The sequence below is a fragment of the Suncus etruscus genome, chromosome 13 (genome assembly GCF_024139225.1).
Source record: "Suncus etruscus isolate mSunEtr1 chromosome 13, mSunEtr1.pri.cur, whole genome shotgun sequence".
Classification (NCBI taxonomy): Eukaryota; Metazoa; Chordata; class Mammalia; order Eulipotyphla; family Soricidae; genus Suncus; species Suncus etruscus.
Window position 1 is genome coordinate 51,689,607 of NC_064860.1, and position 15,521 is coordinate 51,705,127.

Genomic DNA, 15,521 nt, shown 5'->3' on the forward strand with positions numbered 1-15,521 from the left:
GCATAACAATTCATATTTCCATCACTTTGTAATATTTCCAGTTACTTTCTAATGACTGGGTTGCTTAAACCTTACCTTTATTGTCTTAGTTTCTGTCTTTACCTGTGAACTTTTCCCACCACCAATGTCACCAGATTCCCTTTCACCCCTAAGCCCCACCACCCCCTGCCATTTGCCTATGAGGTAGGCATTTTACTTCTCTCTCTCATTTTTGACTCTGTGGTTTGCACTATTTTAATCAAGGTGTACCATGGATATCACTTTATCCCCTAACTGCACTTACTGTTTGTTCTATGTGGCAAGCTTCCTACCATGGACTGTTCTTAACTAGTTTATCATTCATTTCTATTAAACTTACTATTGTAGTTTACTTTCTACCTGTAATATAAAGTTTTGATTGCCACAATTCGCCACTTCTTTCCTTGGCAAAAATGATGTGAGGATATCGATTTGGGAGGGGTGTGAGGAATCATTCATTTCTTGCTCTGCTCAGGATTTGTTCCTGTTTCTGTGCTCAATAATCTCTATGGGTGGGCTCAACGGACCATTTATGGTGCAGGGGACAAAACCCCGGTAGGACACATGCAAGACAAGTTCCCTGTCCACTGTAATATCTCTCTCGCCTCCAGGAAGTGAATTTTTGTCCAAAGAAGTAAACAGCAAGATTATCATGATCAATCCCTTAAGGTACATTGAGCTAGAGGGACATCTGTTTTAATATGCAATGTGACTTAGAGTTTCAATAAGACATAAAGTTATATGGATATCTTCATTAGTCAAATCAGTCTTCAGACACTCTATAAAATAATAATGTCCAATGATAAATAAGGTATAAGAAAGAGATGGCAGGAAGTTAACCTACTAATAAGCTTGCTGATTTCAGGATGTATCAACCAATATCAGTGTCAGAATGACTAATGACTTTAAATAAGATGGAATCACTCTTCTTTTTTTTTCTTAATCATTTTTATTGAAGTACCTAGACTTACAAATACAGACTCATCCCTAGACTGCTCACCTCCTTCCACCCATTTTATAAAGGTCCTTCTCACTAACAGCCCTCCCATAAGCAGGCTCAATTCAGTACACAAATCCTCCATTTCTGATGATTTTGGTGATAATCCTTTTACAAGACACAAACTGTCCTATTCTATTATTCAGTTCATAATTGACGTGTATGTACGTTTATGTTGCAGCATTTCCAAGAGAAAGTAGAATCTCTGGAGCAGGAAGCCGCCAATGAGAGACAGCAGTTGGTGGAGACACATATGGCCCGAGTGGAAGCCATGCTCAATGACCGCCGTCGCCAGGCCCTGGAAAACTACGTCACTGCCCTACAGGCTGTCCCTCCTCGGGTAGGTTTACTGAGTCTTCACTTCTCAACCCCCTTGAAGCAAAGCATTGCACAGGCAGTAGGCAGGGGTCCAGGAAAGACAAAAGATTATAAGAAAGAAAGATGGAAAAATGACATGAGCACCATTATCCATAGATTCAACTGTTTATTCATCTTGAAAAGGTCTCTGACAGCTGCCTTCTCAGTGGATTGTTCACTCAAGTTGTTCCACCGAAGGGTCAGGCTGACTTTTGGGGACTTGACAGGATTTGACAGCCTGAGATAAGTGTTGAAGTTGGGAACTACAGAAGCTGGAAGTCCCTTAAGAGTAACTGAGCCTGACCCATTCATCATATAAGTGGCATAACTGAGGTCAAAGTAGTTGAGAGCTGACAGAGATTTAAAGACTCTTGATGGATCCTTAAATTTTACATTAGAGTAGCAGCCATGTTTCTCAGGGTAAGTCTTCATTGGTCACTAAGCTGCAAATAGTTTTCTGAGGCTCCATTGACAAGTTTATTACTTTGGGTATATTGGGCATTCTGAGTAGGAATGTCACATTTTCACTCAGTTCCATCAAGTTTGGCATTATATATTTTTAAGGTTCTAATTTCAAGTGCAAAGTGTTCAGGATTATCATAGATTTTGACTCTTATGTCATTTGGAAATAATCTTCTTTATTCCTAGTAATAGATTTTGGCCTGAAATCTAGTTAGTCTAATGTTATATAAAGCTATCCAGATTCCTTTTCATTAATGATGGCATGGAGAATTTATTTTTCATTATTATGTTTCTATTGAACCTATTTGTTTATATTTGAAGTTCATCTTGATGGAAGGCAGTTTAGATTTGGATCTTGTCTTTTAATGTGGAAGGTCATATAACTTTCATGACATTATTCATATGGATTTTATAAGATTTTGTGCAAATCTATCATCTTGTTATTTGATTTCTACTTGTCCCATCTGTTCTTTATTCTCCTTTACTTCTTATATTTTCTGCCTCAGGGACTAATTATGTTTTATGATTCTATTTTATCTTCCTTTCTAGCTTTTTAACTGTCTTGGTTTTGTCAATTTATTTATTACTTTAAAGTTTATAGAAAATATCTTTAACTGGTTCATGATAATATTCAGTGAATTCAAATGATTGTATATTATCACGTGATACCAGTTCAAATTACATTATTACACTTATATAAAATAATACACTACCTTAAAGTATTTCTGTTTTTTTTTATTCTAGTCTTTGAGCTGTTACTATACTTCTTCCAAATATTACATTATTTTAAAAGGGTCAATAATTGTTTAAAGCATTTTAAATTATAAGAAGAAATTTTTATTTGAGTATAGAGTTACCATTTCTGGATGCTCTTTATTCCTACTGTAGGTTCATCTGAAAACATTTTCCTTAGCCCAAGAGACTTTTCTTTTATTTCAAATAGATTGGTAATAGATGTTCTTTGGCTTGATTGTGTCTGAAATTATTTTTATCTCACTTTGTGTTTATGGGTACTTTTGCTGGGTATAGTACTCTAGTATGAGACAGAGAGTCTGACGATTACCTTGCACACACCTGGATTCAATCCCATGCATCATATTTGTTCACCTGAGCATGTCAGGAGTGATACCTGAGCACAGACCCAGGATTAAACCCTGAGAATTACTGGGTGTGGTCCCCAAACAAACAAAAAGTATTATTGTATAAAGTAATTTCTCTACTACCCTAATAGATACATTTACTATTGACTTGAACAAGAATACTATTCTTTTTGGGGGCCGGAGTGGTAGTGTAGGGCGTTTGCCTAATTCAGGACGTACAGTGGTTCGAATCCCAGGATCTATATGGTCTCCCAAGCCTGCCAGGAGCAATTTTGGAGTGCTGAGCAGAAATAACACCTTAGCGCTGCCAGGTGTGACACCCCCCCAAAAAAAGAATACTATCCTTTTTTATGTCTCTGTAAGTAAGATTTTATTTTAATCTGATTATATTAAAGACTTTCTCTTTCACAGTTTTAAGCAACTTGATTATATGTATATTGTGTATTGTGTAGTGATGTATTTCAAACTCCCATTAATCCTCTGTGTTGTCTCTTTTCTCTCATTCATTAGTTTCCAGTGTAGAGATTTAACCTGGATTTTCATTTTTCACAATGCATATTTCTTTTTTTTTTTTTTTTTTTTTTGGTTTTTGGGCCACACCCATTTGACGCTCAGGGGTTACTCCTGGCTATGCACTCAGAAGTCGCTCCTGGCTTGGGGGACCATATGGAACGCCGGGGGATCGAACCGCGGTCCGTCCTAGGCTAGCGCAGGCAAGGCAGGCACCTTACCTCCAGCGCCACCGCCCGGCCCCACAATGCATATTTCAAGGCACATACAAAAACTGTGAAGAACCATTAAAGAGTTTATGACATTCAAGATAGCGAGACAGTATTGACCCTATTTTACTGATGACATCACACTAAGATTGAGTGGCTGGTTCATGGTGACTCCACTAATAAAGGACACCATAGAGTTGTGAGTCACAGTCAACCATGACATGCCTTCTTCCTGGCCCTTGTGTTCTCTCTGCACAAAGAGCTTTTAAAAAGGATATTAGCATTTTAATTTTCTATTCAGAAAAAAAATCTTGATGCTAGCTCTATGCAGTCAACTTCTGTCTATGTCTCCTTGCAGAAAGAAAATTCCTTGGTTTCTCTATTTTTTTTTCCTTTATGGGATACACTTTGAAGATATCGCCATTGGACACATTTGCCAGTGCAGGGAAGAGTTATTGGTTGCAGTAGTCTGAAAGGTGTTTAGCGATTGTACACTTCAGATTTTTTACTTCACTTTGATCGTCCATTACAGGAAAACAATGGAATTCGATTACATGCATATTTGAAATCAAACTTAAATATAGATTAGGAAATATTATTTTACTGTCCAAAAAATCAACTCTTCTTCCATGTGAACTAGTTACATTTCTGAGGACCAACCTTCCTCAATGATTGTTTTATATACAATTACTTTATTTGAGCACCGTGATTACAACATTGTTCATAGTTAAGTTTAAAATATAGCATGTACACCACCCTGCACCAGTGAACTTCTCCCTACCACCAGTGTCCCCAGTTGCCCTCCCCATCTGACTCTGAGACATAGATATTCTCTCTCTCTCTCTATATATATATATATATACATATGTATGTGTGTATGTGTGAGAGAGAGAGAAAAAGAGAGAGAAAGAATATATATACATATATATATATTCTTTCTCTCTCTTTTTCTCTCTCTCTCACACATACACACATACACAATCTCTTTCACTTTCTCTTTGTTTGACACAGTGGCTTTCATTTTTACTAATGAAAAGGGGTATCATGCATATCACTTTATCCACATTCAGCATCCAGATCTTGTCTAGAGTATTCATTTCTAGAGTATTCATTATCACAGTGGACTATTCACTACCATAACTGCATTCACCATTCTTTGTGGCAAGCTTCCTGCCATGGACTGGTCCTCCTGATCTTCATCTCTGTTATCTTTGGATATTACTACCATTCCATACTATCATTTATTTTCCTTGTATCTCACAAATAAGTGAGATTATTCTATAATTTTTATTTCTTGCTTTCTAAAAAGTTTCCTGGAAAATAAAGTAATTATACTTCCTTTTTTCAAGGAAAATTAAATTTGTTTCCAAACTTGTGTCACACAAGGAAGTGATGGTGTAACCAGTGGTCCTCGAACTTTTTAAACAGGGGCCAGTTCATTGTCCCTCAGACTGTTGAAGGCCCAACAGTTTTTTGTAAAAACAAAAACTATGAACAAATTCCTATGCACACTGCATATATCTTATTTTGAAGTTAAGAAACAAAATGGGAACAAATACAGTATGTGGGTTGTGGGCCATAAGCTTTTAATTTGCCAATGCTTCTGGATTCTTGCTTTATCGATGCTCATTTAAGATCTCACGGCCTCCTGAAATATGAGCACTCTGCCTTTAAAACTGCAATGGTTCCTTCTTCAAAAAGTAAGAAAGGTCCCTTTCTTCAGAAAGGGAGTAGATGGGGCCGGCGCTGTGGCGCTAGAGGTAAGGTGCCTGCCTTGCCTGCACTAGCCTAGGACAGACAGCGGTTTGATCCCCCGGAGTCCCATCTGGTCCCCCAAGCCAGGAGCGATTTCTGAACGCATAGCCAGGAGTAACCCCTGAGCATCACCGAGTGTGACCCAAAAACAAAACAAACAAAAAAAATGAGTGAACAATTTAGATTTATAATGAGTCCTGTAGTGTTCTGTCAAAGCTTGGTTAGGCATCTGTGGTCTTTGGTTTGGAAAAACTTGAGAGCACCTCATTGTGTTCGCTGTGGGAGTAACTGAGCATTTTAGGCTGCTTGGGGGCCACACATCACATGCTAATAGTTTACTTATAGCTTTGCACTCAGATATCATTCTTCATGGAATTCAGAGACTGAGTTTCTGGGAAAGAACCCACGCTGACTGCAAATCAAGTGCTCACCTGCTAAACTATCTCTCCAGACACAACTTCAAAGCATTTTCTATGTGGAAATGAGAATTAGGAGACATTTTTAAGTATATCAGCTTGGTCGTGTGTGGCCAGAGTGTTTCTTGGGGTTTTATTTATTCTTGAATAATTCAGCTGTTAAAATTTCTTGAGTTCCAACAAAACGTTTTCATGAAATTCTTTGATAAACCCTTAATGTAATGCCTTTTGAGACTTTTAATTCTGGCACATGGTTTTGTAGTTAAATTGGGGTTTCCCTTAATGATTTTGGTGAATTTTAACAGCAGGGCAATAAATGTTAAATAAAGAAGCACTGATCATTGGAGAAAAGTTAGAACTTGTTCATGGGTGTTTAGTGGCACCCAGGCTAATGATAGCATGAGGAGGTTAATATAAACTCAATAGATTTTTACTCCTAGATGAATGTTGAAGGAATTGTATTTTCTAACCAGAAAAAAATTGAGTTGCTAAACTTTTATTTAAGTAGAAGCAGTTTTGGGGTGGAGAGGGGTCATGCCTGGCAGCGTCCACCTGCCTTGTCTTTGCCAAACTGGCATTTTGGGGGCCAGATACTGTTGTGCTCAGGGTCACCACTGAACACCTCTGGCTACACCTGGGCAGTGCTCAGGGGCTGTTTGATGACAGCCATCAAGTTCAAGAGCTTGAACATACTCCCATGTCACTTTAGGTCACAAAGGAAATAATAGTGCGTGGGGGAGGGTGGAGATTCAATACATCTACAAGGAAAATGCCTTATATTTGTATCTCTGCATAATGGATGACAAATGAATTAAGTATAATTTGCAGGGTTGTTCTATGTGAAGGCACTGAAAGAGAAGGGTAGTAACATTTGCAGCATCTTACATTTAAGTTTTAAATATGATAAGGGTGCCAGAGAGATAGGACAGAGGTTAGGGTGCTTGCCTTGCACACAACCAACCCAAGTTTGATCTCCAGTAATCTATATGGTCCCCCCAAGTTCATCTGCTATGATCCCTGAGTTCAGAACTAACCCTGAGCACTGCTGGGTAAATACAGTTAGAAATTTTGTAAAGCTTGCAGTGCCAGAGAAATATAATACATTAGGCAAGCGATTTGCCTTGGGCTGACATGTGTTCAATTCCCAATATCCACATAAGTCATCTAAATTCTACTGGGAGTAACCCCTGAGCAAAATCAAGTGTGGCCTCAAAATAAAGCAAAAAAACATGCTTAAAACTTTAAACATTGCTGGGTTGAAATGTTTTTTTTATTCGAATAAATAATTATCCTATGGATTCTATATTATGAATTCACTTTCAGTTGAGATTTATGTAAATTAACGAGCAATGAAGACTCCTCAACTTAATAGCTTTTAAGAACAACACTCTTAACAGTAGGGAAACAGAAAACAGGAGCATTAACATTTACAGAACAAAATCACATAAACTGCATTGATTGTTGTACCATTTTGCTATGAGTCTTTACCTAGTGCAGTAGACAGATATTTCTAAGGGCCAGCTGGAAGAAAGAGATGCTTGGGTTTAAATTGGAATGAGTTCAAAAGAAGATCAAAATATATATAGGAAAAACATTAGTTTGAAAACCTGTCCTGTGCTGAGACAAGATTTCCTTCACCGTGGAATCCCACTTAGTCACTGCTCTCAAAGCCAAAATAACTCATCATCTGATACTGTCAAGCAGCAGAGCCTCAGCCTGTCATTCTTCATTATAACATCCGTTATAATGTACATATATTTTTCTTTTTGAAATTCAGGCTCATTATTAAAACAAATATTTTTATAAATATGTTGTTTTCTGGATACTTGGTTCATTCATTAAAGGCTCTCCCTAGAAATATATAGATATAGATATGTATACAAAATTTACTTATGAGCTCTTTGAGTCATTTTATGATGCTCATTTATGGACTACTTGAAAGATTTTAGGTTTTATACTTAGACATTTATAAATGTTTATCTTGTGTTTCCTATATTAATGTTTCTCCAGCTCAAGGCATTGTATTGTAATAATGTAGACTATGAAGAGCATGAAATAAAAAGAAACATAAATTCATGTATAAATAACATTTGAACATAATCAGATGTGTGAAGCTAAATTGCCAGGCTAAGTATGAATGTGAAAAATTAAACCCAATACTGTAACACTCTTCTGGGAAGTAAGGATTACCTCATTTGGCATTTGTAGGATGATCCAGTAATTTGACCAAGATTTCCAAAAGTGTGTGTCCTTTAAACATCTTCTGTTTATCATTTCTTCGTCAAGTCTGTGGGCTTGGCCACCTGGATTGCATTAATAATTATGTTCATATGGTTAAGACCTTGGGATGTTTTACTTGACTGAACAAGAATTGAAAACTTGGGTTCAAACAATTCTGGCTTTCTTTGTTCTCAAGCACTGTGTGCAATTTATGCTGACTCGCACCCAATGATATAAATTAAGGGCTATAGTTAGGTCTTCAATTTCAGTCCTTATTCTGTCTTTCTTAATTTATAGCTGTAGACCTAATGGTACACCAATCTCCACTGCTTTCAGTATTCCGGAGTATGTGTAGAGTTTTCACTCGCATCAAAAATTTCTGACACTAAACAACTGGAGCTAGTATAGACTCCACAAGTGAAAGACTCAACCACACCATAAATTGGCCACTATTACAAGATTCAAGACATAATCTATGGTTCTGATCTACTAGCTATAAAATGGGGGATTTAGGATGAGGGTAGAGATATAGTATAAGCAAGTATATTAAATTCTTTCCTTGCCCATGGCTGACAGGATTTAGTCCCTGGCACTGCATATATTTCCCAGACCACTATTATAAGTGATCACTGAACACCACCAAATGTTGCAACACACACACACACACAAAAAAAAAAAAAATACACACACATACACAAAATAAAATAAAAAGTGACGTTTCCCATAATGCCCCTTAGGGTTTGATAATTCACTAGCACAACTCACAAATATCACAGCAAAATTTATGTTAGTGAATTATTCTAAAGGATAGGCCTCAACAACAGCCAGGTAGAAAAAATGAATAGGGCAAGATATGAGGGCTGGAGTGTAGCATTTGCTTACTGTCTTGGTGTTGGTACCCCAGATATGTGCAGCTAGAATACAGCTTTCCAAATTTGTAGAGGTCCCATTGGCTAGGCCTGATAGATTAAATTATCAGCCATCTGTGGATGCTAGTCATACTCCATTCCCCTAGAATCTGAATGGTGCAAAATTTGCTGTTCTCTGTTGGTTTCTTCACCCACCATTCCCTTTCTCCAAACTCTCTATATTTAGAAGGACACCACCTCTCACTGTAGGAGTCTAGGCACTGTAAGATTAGGTAGAGCAATTATGACCAAATAAAATAAAAGGTGCTCCATTCACCTGTATCACTCAGGAAATTACAATAATTTTAGGAATTCAAAATAAGAATTAGAGAAATTAATTAGATTTAGACCAAATTATTTTTTAACATAATTTTTATTTTGATCATAGTGGCTTACATATTGTTGACAATAATATTTTAGGTACATATTTACATAAAATCAGGGGGGATTCCCATCACCGGTTTGTCTTCCCTACTCCTCCGTTTTTGTCCTACCTCCCATATCCTCTTCCCTCACCCCCAGGGCTGCTAGAATATGTGGTCCCCTCTGTACCTATCCTATTACTTCGTAGTCTTACACCTGTTTGGTCCTGATGCCTCCCTTATTTCCCCCTCTAATTGGGAGGCAGGAGTAGGTAGTTCAAGTTATGTGGTTTTGTTTGAAGAGGAGAAAAGTAATAAACTGGGGTAAAAGTCTAATATGCCGAAAATAAGCGGAATTCTTCTAGAGGCTCTCGTCATCGGTTTGAGAGACGAAGGAGAAAAAGAAGGTGAAACACTCCACCACTACGAAAAGAAGTGTCAAATATCTATTAAGGATTCCAACAATAACGCTAAGCACCACAAAAACAGAACAAAACAAACAACCAAAAAAACGCCATGGTCTTGAGATAGGCACCATGGCAGAGCACATAAAGAGGGAAAAGAAGGGGCCAGAGAGATAACATGGAGGCAAGGCATCTGCCTTTCATGCAGGAGGTCATCGGCTCAAATCTCGGCGCCCCATATGTAGACCAAATTATTTTTATGTATGTATGTATATATGGTCTCTCTTGAATTCCAGTTTTAAATATATATATATATTTCTTTCTCTAATTCCAATATTGAATTCCTAAAATTCAAGATATAGATATAGATATCACTATCACTATACACACACATTTCACAGTACTTACTTCACAGTAATGAGAATAATTATATGTGTGAACTAACAAAGTATTCTGAGGTAAAAATGATGAGACCTACCATGCTCAACAGAGGTCCCTAATTTCTTTGTGACCTCTAAAAAGCACCCTTCTTTCCTACATGCTATAATAGAATATGAGAGCATGTCTTTCATTTTCAGGTAGGCCCTAAGTGGAACTTCTAACAAATGACTTAATTAACAAGTTTCTTTCTCCCACCCACAAATTGAAGTTTATTGTTCTCTTTCAGAGTTAGCGCTGTTTCTGTTTTGGGCATCCATAATTGAAAAACAATTACTCAGAGATTGAGATAAGTTTTTGCAGGAGGTTTGCCCTGCTCAGTGCCCACCCGGGTGCAATTCTGACACCCCACTGTTCCCCCAGACATCCCCAGGAGTGATCTCTGAGTGCAGAACCAGAATTTGACCTGAGTAACACTAGGTGTGGTGGAAAAAAATACTAAGTGGGCCAAAAGGGATGAATATATCTCTGAATTGTGTGTTCTGTGCACATGGAAATTTTGCTCGTTTCCTTGTATGTGCTCAAGACTTCTTGGAATCCAAGGTGTACAACTGTGAAAATAATGGCCCTGAACCTATTTCTGAAAACAGGAGAGAATTGCTTTTTCTTGATAGATGATTAACTTTCCCAGTTACAGGCTTAGAAACCACAAGGTTGCAATTTAATGCTCCAGGAAAGAGTTTTCTGAATAAGTCTCTTGTCACCTGGAAAAGGGGGTGCACTCCCCATAAAGTGACTCATTTACTTTCTTTCTCCTTTTAGGCAAAATTACGTTCAGAGCTTTAAAAGGCTCTTGACAGATAATTCTCTCACATTAGGAAATGTTTAGGCACAAATGTCCATTATAAAATGATGCCAGATTTCTGGATCTAGCACAGAACTGTGGAGTAGCACTGTTGGATGGAAGAGGCATGCTTTAATAGGCTTCTTTGGTGGGCCATAGAGTAAAGCACAAAAATACCTGAGAGGAATGTTTCTCAGTCAAATGCCCAAGGTTGATTCCAAGATCAGGCATCTGAGTTTATGAAATTGTATTAAGACCTAAGTGAAAGGACAACACATCTGAGAAGTGGATAAATTAATTTAAAAGCATGTTACACCTTTTGAAGTTTTCCTCAAAATTACCTACATTTGTCTGTCATCAAAACCCAAGCCATTAAAAAAAAAAAAAAAACAAGCTGTGAATCTTCTTGTTGATAACGGTTTAAAAATGCAGAAAAGTTCGTTAAATGTCTTGATGCCTTCCCCATTAAAACACCTTTCTAAAAGACAGTGATCTGTATACTTAGACCAAGAGTTAAATGGAGGGTGTTTATCACTTTTTAGTAGAGAAATGGTTGCTTTTTAACATTAAGAGGTCGAAGAGATAGTATTAGTGGGTAGATGTTCTTGCCTTGCATATAGTTCACCCGGGTTCAATCCCTGCCATCTCATATGGTCGCCTGAGCACTGGCAAGAATATTCATGAGTAGCCTGGATGTGCCCAAAATAAAACAAAAACAGTGATACCATAAGACTATTTTGCCTTTAGAACTGCTTGTAAAAGGGCTGGGAGACAGTGCAGTGAATAGGGCATTTTTGCCTTGCATGCATTCTATCTGGGTTCAATTGCTGGCACTCCCTATGTTCTGCAAGTGCTGAGCTGAGAGGAGATGGGAGGGAGGCAGGAAAGGAGGCAGGGAGGCATAAGTTGGAAGTTGGTTGGAATGGCAGCTAACTCTAGATATTCATTACTTTAGAAACATTCACAACCAAAGTGTGCCAGGATCTATATCAATAGCTAAAGTTATATTATACTCTTGGACAATGGTCAGTGTTTTCTATTTTGAGGTTCAATCTAATCATTTTTAAAAAGGTCACTCTTAATCTTTAAAGAATTTTTTTTGAAATAATTGTTTAATGTAGTAAGTTGTGAATTTAGTTCAAGTTGGCAGGTGCCACATTCAATGCAAACAGTCACTTAGCAATTATGTACTGAACACTATCAAAAACAATAATGACAATAAAAAGGATTGGGTATAATTAGTTCCCCTGGAGCAGAGCTTTTCCTTTTATTATCTCTCTTTTTGCTGTAAATTTTAATACTAAAATTAGTCTTCCCGTGCCAAGATAACAAGATTGCAGTATTAGTACATAAAATATCTAAATGGTAAAATAAGGGAAATGTAGCAGAAAGAAGTTTAAAGACTTGAGAATGATTAAAATTACAAATATAGAGGTTGAAATACATTTCCTAAACTGTATCAATAACCTTATGACAAGCTTCTGGACATTTAAGCTTGTTTTTTTTAATCACATACATAATTCTGTCTTAAACTATAAGTATGTGATAATAGTAACAGTATTTACTTTAAGAACTTGTATATCTAGAGAGATATACCAAATTTTCCCATTGTTCCTATTAAGTATTTTGCTGTTGTATTTGGGGGGGGTTGTTGTTTTTGTTTTTTGTTTGGGGGCCACACCCAGTGATGCTCAGGGGTTACTTCTGTCTATGCACTCAGAAATCGATTGCTCCTGGCTTGGGGGACCATATGTGATGCCGGGGATCAAAACTGGTCCATCCTGGGCCAGCTGAGTGCCAGGTAAATGCCCTACCGCTGTGCCATCACTCTGACACCTATCTTGCTGTTTTAATTAAAATTATAAGAAATTATATTTGTTCTGACATAATAAAGTAAAGCTGCCTGTTCAATAAAGGTTCTCTGTTAGTTTTGAATACATTATACAGTCCTATAAATAACTAATTTTAAATGTTGGAAATTTTGGGGGTCTACCCAAAGTTTGCCAAGATATTTACTTATTTGAATAAAATACATGTATCATATCTAAAGCAGATTCTTTTATTTTTCACTCAGTGCAAGTGAAATTTAAAAAAAATACAGGGAAATCTTACTTGTTTTTCTTAACTAAAATTTGTATTTTTACTAGGGTACAGACATAACTACCATTTTATTTAATAAGACTTTTCTGCTGACCCCAACATAAGAACTAATTTAATTTTTTTTTTCATTTCTAAACATGATTCTAAGAAATGTGTTTACATGAGTAAATCAGCCAAGCAGAGCCCTATAATTCATTTATTGAAGGACAGGAAAATGTCCTCCTGAATTATCTTATGCCCGAAGGATGGGCATTAAGGAAAAAAGTTTATATTTTATAAATATAGTTGTGTTTTTGAGACTGTTTTTATGACGAGGTCATAACCTACTATAGGTTCTTAGAGCTTATTGTCCTTGGAGAAATTTAGTTCTCTGGTAGAGAAAGAAAGTCTCTCCGAGGTCTGGGGAATCATGAAAGCCTGTCTCCTTGTCAAGATCTAATGATTAATAGGATAGGAGTGGGGAAAGTCAGGATTGTATTTTTGAAGCATATTTTGAAATGTGGGTTATTCAATAAGATAGGTAATTTAAGCATGGGATATACTCACCATTTACTTACCCATCTTTTTTTTTTAAGTATATTTTTTATTTAAGTAACATGATCATAGTTGGGTTAAACAGAACACCCCCCTTCACCAGTGTAACATTATCCCCTCCCCTTTTCCCATCCCCTGCCTGTATTCAAGACAGGCATTCTACTACAGTTATTTGTTTTTAAGTTCAGTAAATTGTATTTTCTTTTCCTTAAAGTATAAGAGTAAAAAATATATAGTAAAGGGGGAAAATGGGGAAAATGGAAAAAAATCCTTGACCTGATTACAAAAAGACCTCACCCCAGAAGTTTATTGGCATAAGACCGACTCTGGGTTCCAGGTATACCAGTCTGTCCAACCAGAGTAATTCTCCGTCGTCCCGGTGAAACTTTTTCACACTTTAGCTATTGCTGGTATCAGATTCTTATATTTAAAAACTCTGGATTCTGTGCATTTCTTTCATCGATGTCAGGTTGATGTGGAGCATCCTCTAGTTTCAGCATATCATTAAATGCGGAGCGATCTGCCCTCCATGCAGACTGTTGCTGAGTCGTCTGGGTGTTGGGAGCACTCTTTGGAGTCAGTCAATGCCAAAGCAGTGGTAGGTCTTCCCTGGTAGAGGCTTGGATCCTGGTAATGTTAAAGACAATTGTGGTTGTTTCCATAGATGGTATCCATTGTTCAGGTGTGTGTGGGCAATGCCCATTCTTCTGAGGCCTAAGCCAAATCATTATGCCAATGTTCAGGGTAAAAGGCCTAATTACATTAGCAAATTTGTGTTCCCATCTCTATTAGATAAGAACTTGTTTGCATATGTATTATTTTCCCATTTTAATGTGCCTATGCAAAAGAGAAGCAATGCCACAAGATATTGTTGGTGAATCTGGGGGCCGACGAATAAAGTCCAACATTCCCCGTAACTTGGTTCAAACATGAAATCTATACAGAGATACTCTTCTACCAGTATTGCTTATAAAACAGATCAAACAATCAAATAACAAAGCCAGTGGGCAAAATTGTCACTATATGAGGATGTTCGAAAAGAGTTATAGATGTTAAGTGAATACATCTGAGATATACAAAGGAGATACACGTGTCCCTTTTATGTTTTAGAAATGGTCAAGAGGGAGGGTGTTGTTTTTGAGACACCACTTTGGTCTGTGATTTGGACAAGCAAAGAGCACATGGAGCCATGTCCTCCCCTTGTTGCCTGCTGAAGATTCTGACTCCCCGAGAAGTGTTTGATTCCTAATTGCTGGAAGTTGAAAGTTCACCAGTCCCCTTCCAGCTCCTTGCAGGAACAAGGAAGCCTGGGATCTCTTTTAAATTGCACCTTACCGGAACCTACTTGCTGGGACCCTGAGCAGGTGTCCAGGAATAACCCTGGGGATGGGGAGGAAGGAGAGAAAAGGCTGTGGGGGGGCAGCCAAGGCTGCATCTTCACCTTATCTTGGCCAAAAGCCTACAGCATGGAACCTTGCCATGACGTGTTGCCTGCTGAAGCTTCAGACTCCACCAAAAATATTACTGTGAAAGATATGTAATCCACCTTGGCCAAAACAAAAATCATTAGTACAGAAAAATGGTTAAATGTGGAGTAACAAGAGATGGGAGTGAGGGAGTAAAGGAATAAAACGAGCTCCTGGATGGCTTTCAGATTATGACAAGCAGATGAAACACAATGATATCCAAATATTTGTCATTATGTCCCCCCCCCACGCGGTTTCACAATGGACAGACTTAATAAGGAAACTTCCCTGGTAAGTCCTAAAGCCAGAACCTATTGTGCTGCTATTTCCACCTCGCTGGCCTGCCCAGCCATGTGGCCAGGAAAAGCCCTGGAGTTCCGGAGGAAGGAGGTAGAGGGGTGCTGGGGTTACCCATGTCCCCCACCCCTTCCTATGCCTGGTTAAAGAGGCCTTTGTCATGGCGGAGGGCTGCCAAACCCCA

General features: G+C 37.8%; 1 protein-coding gene across 4 annotated transcripts in view; it reads left to right on the forward strand.

Moving 5' to 3' along the window:
* The window catches only part of APP (amyloid beta precursor protein), a 310,266-nt gene that overhangs the window by 219,253 nt on the left and 75,492 nt on the right, over window positions 1-15,521 (forward strand). For all 4 annotated transcript variants that reach the window (XM_049785762.1, XM_049785763.1, XM_049785765.1 and 1 more), the window contains one exon: window positions 1,197-1,355. In XM_049785762.1, the coding sequence (XP_049641719.1) occupies window positions 1,197-1,355 (159 nt within the window). The remainder of the gene's footprint in view (window positions 1-1,196; window positions 1,356-15,521) is intronic.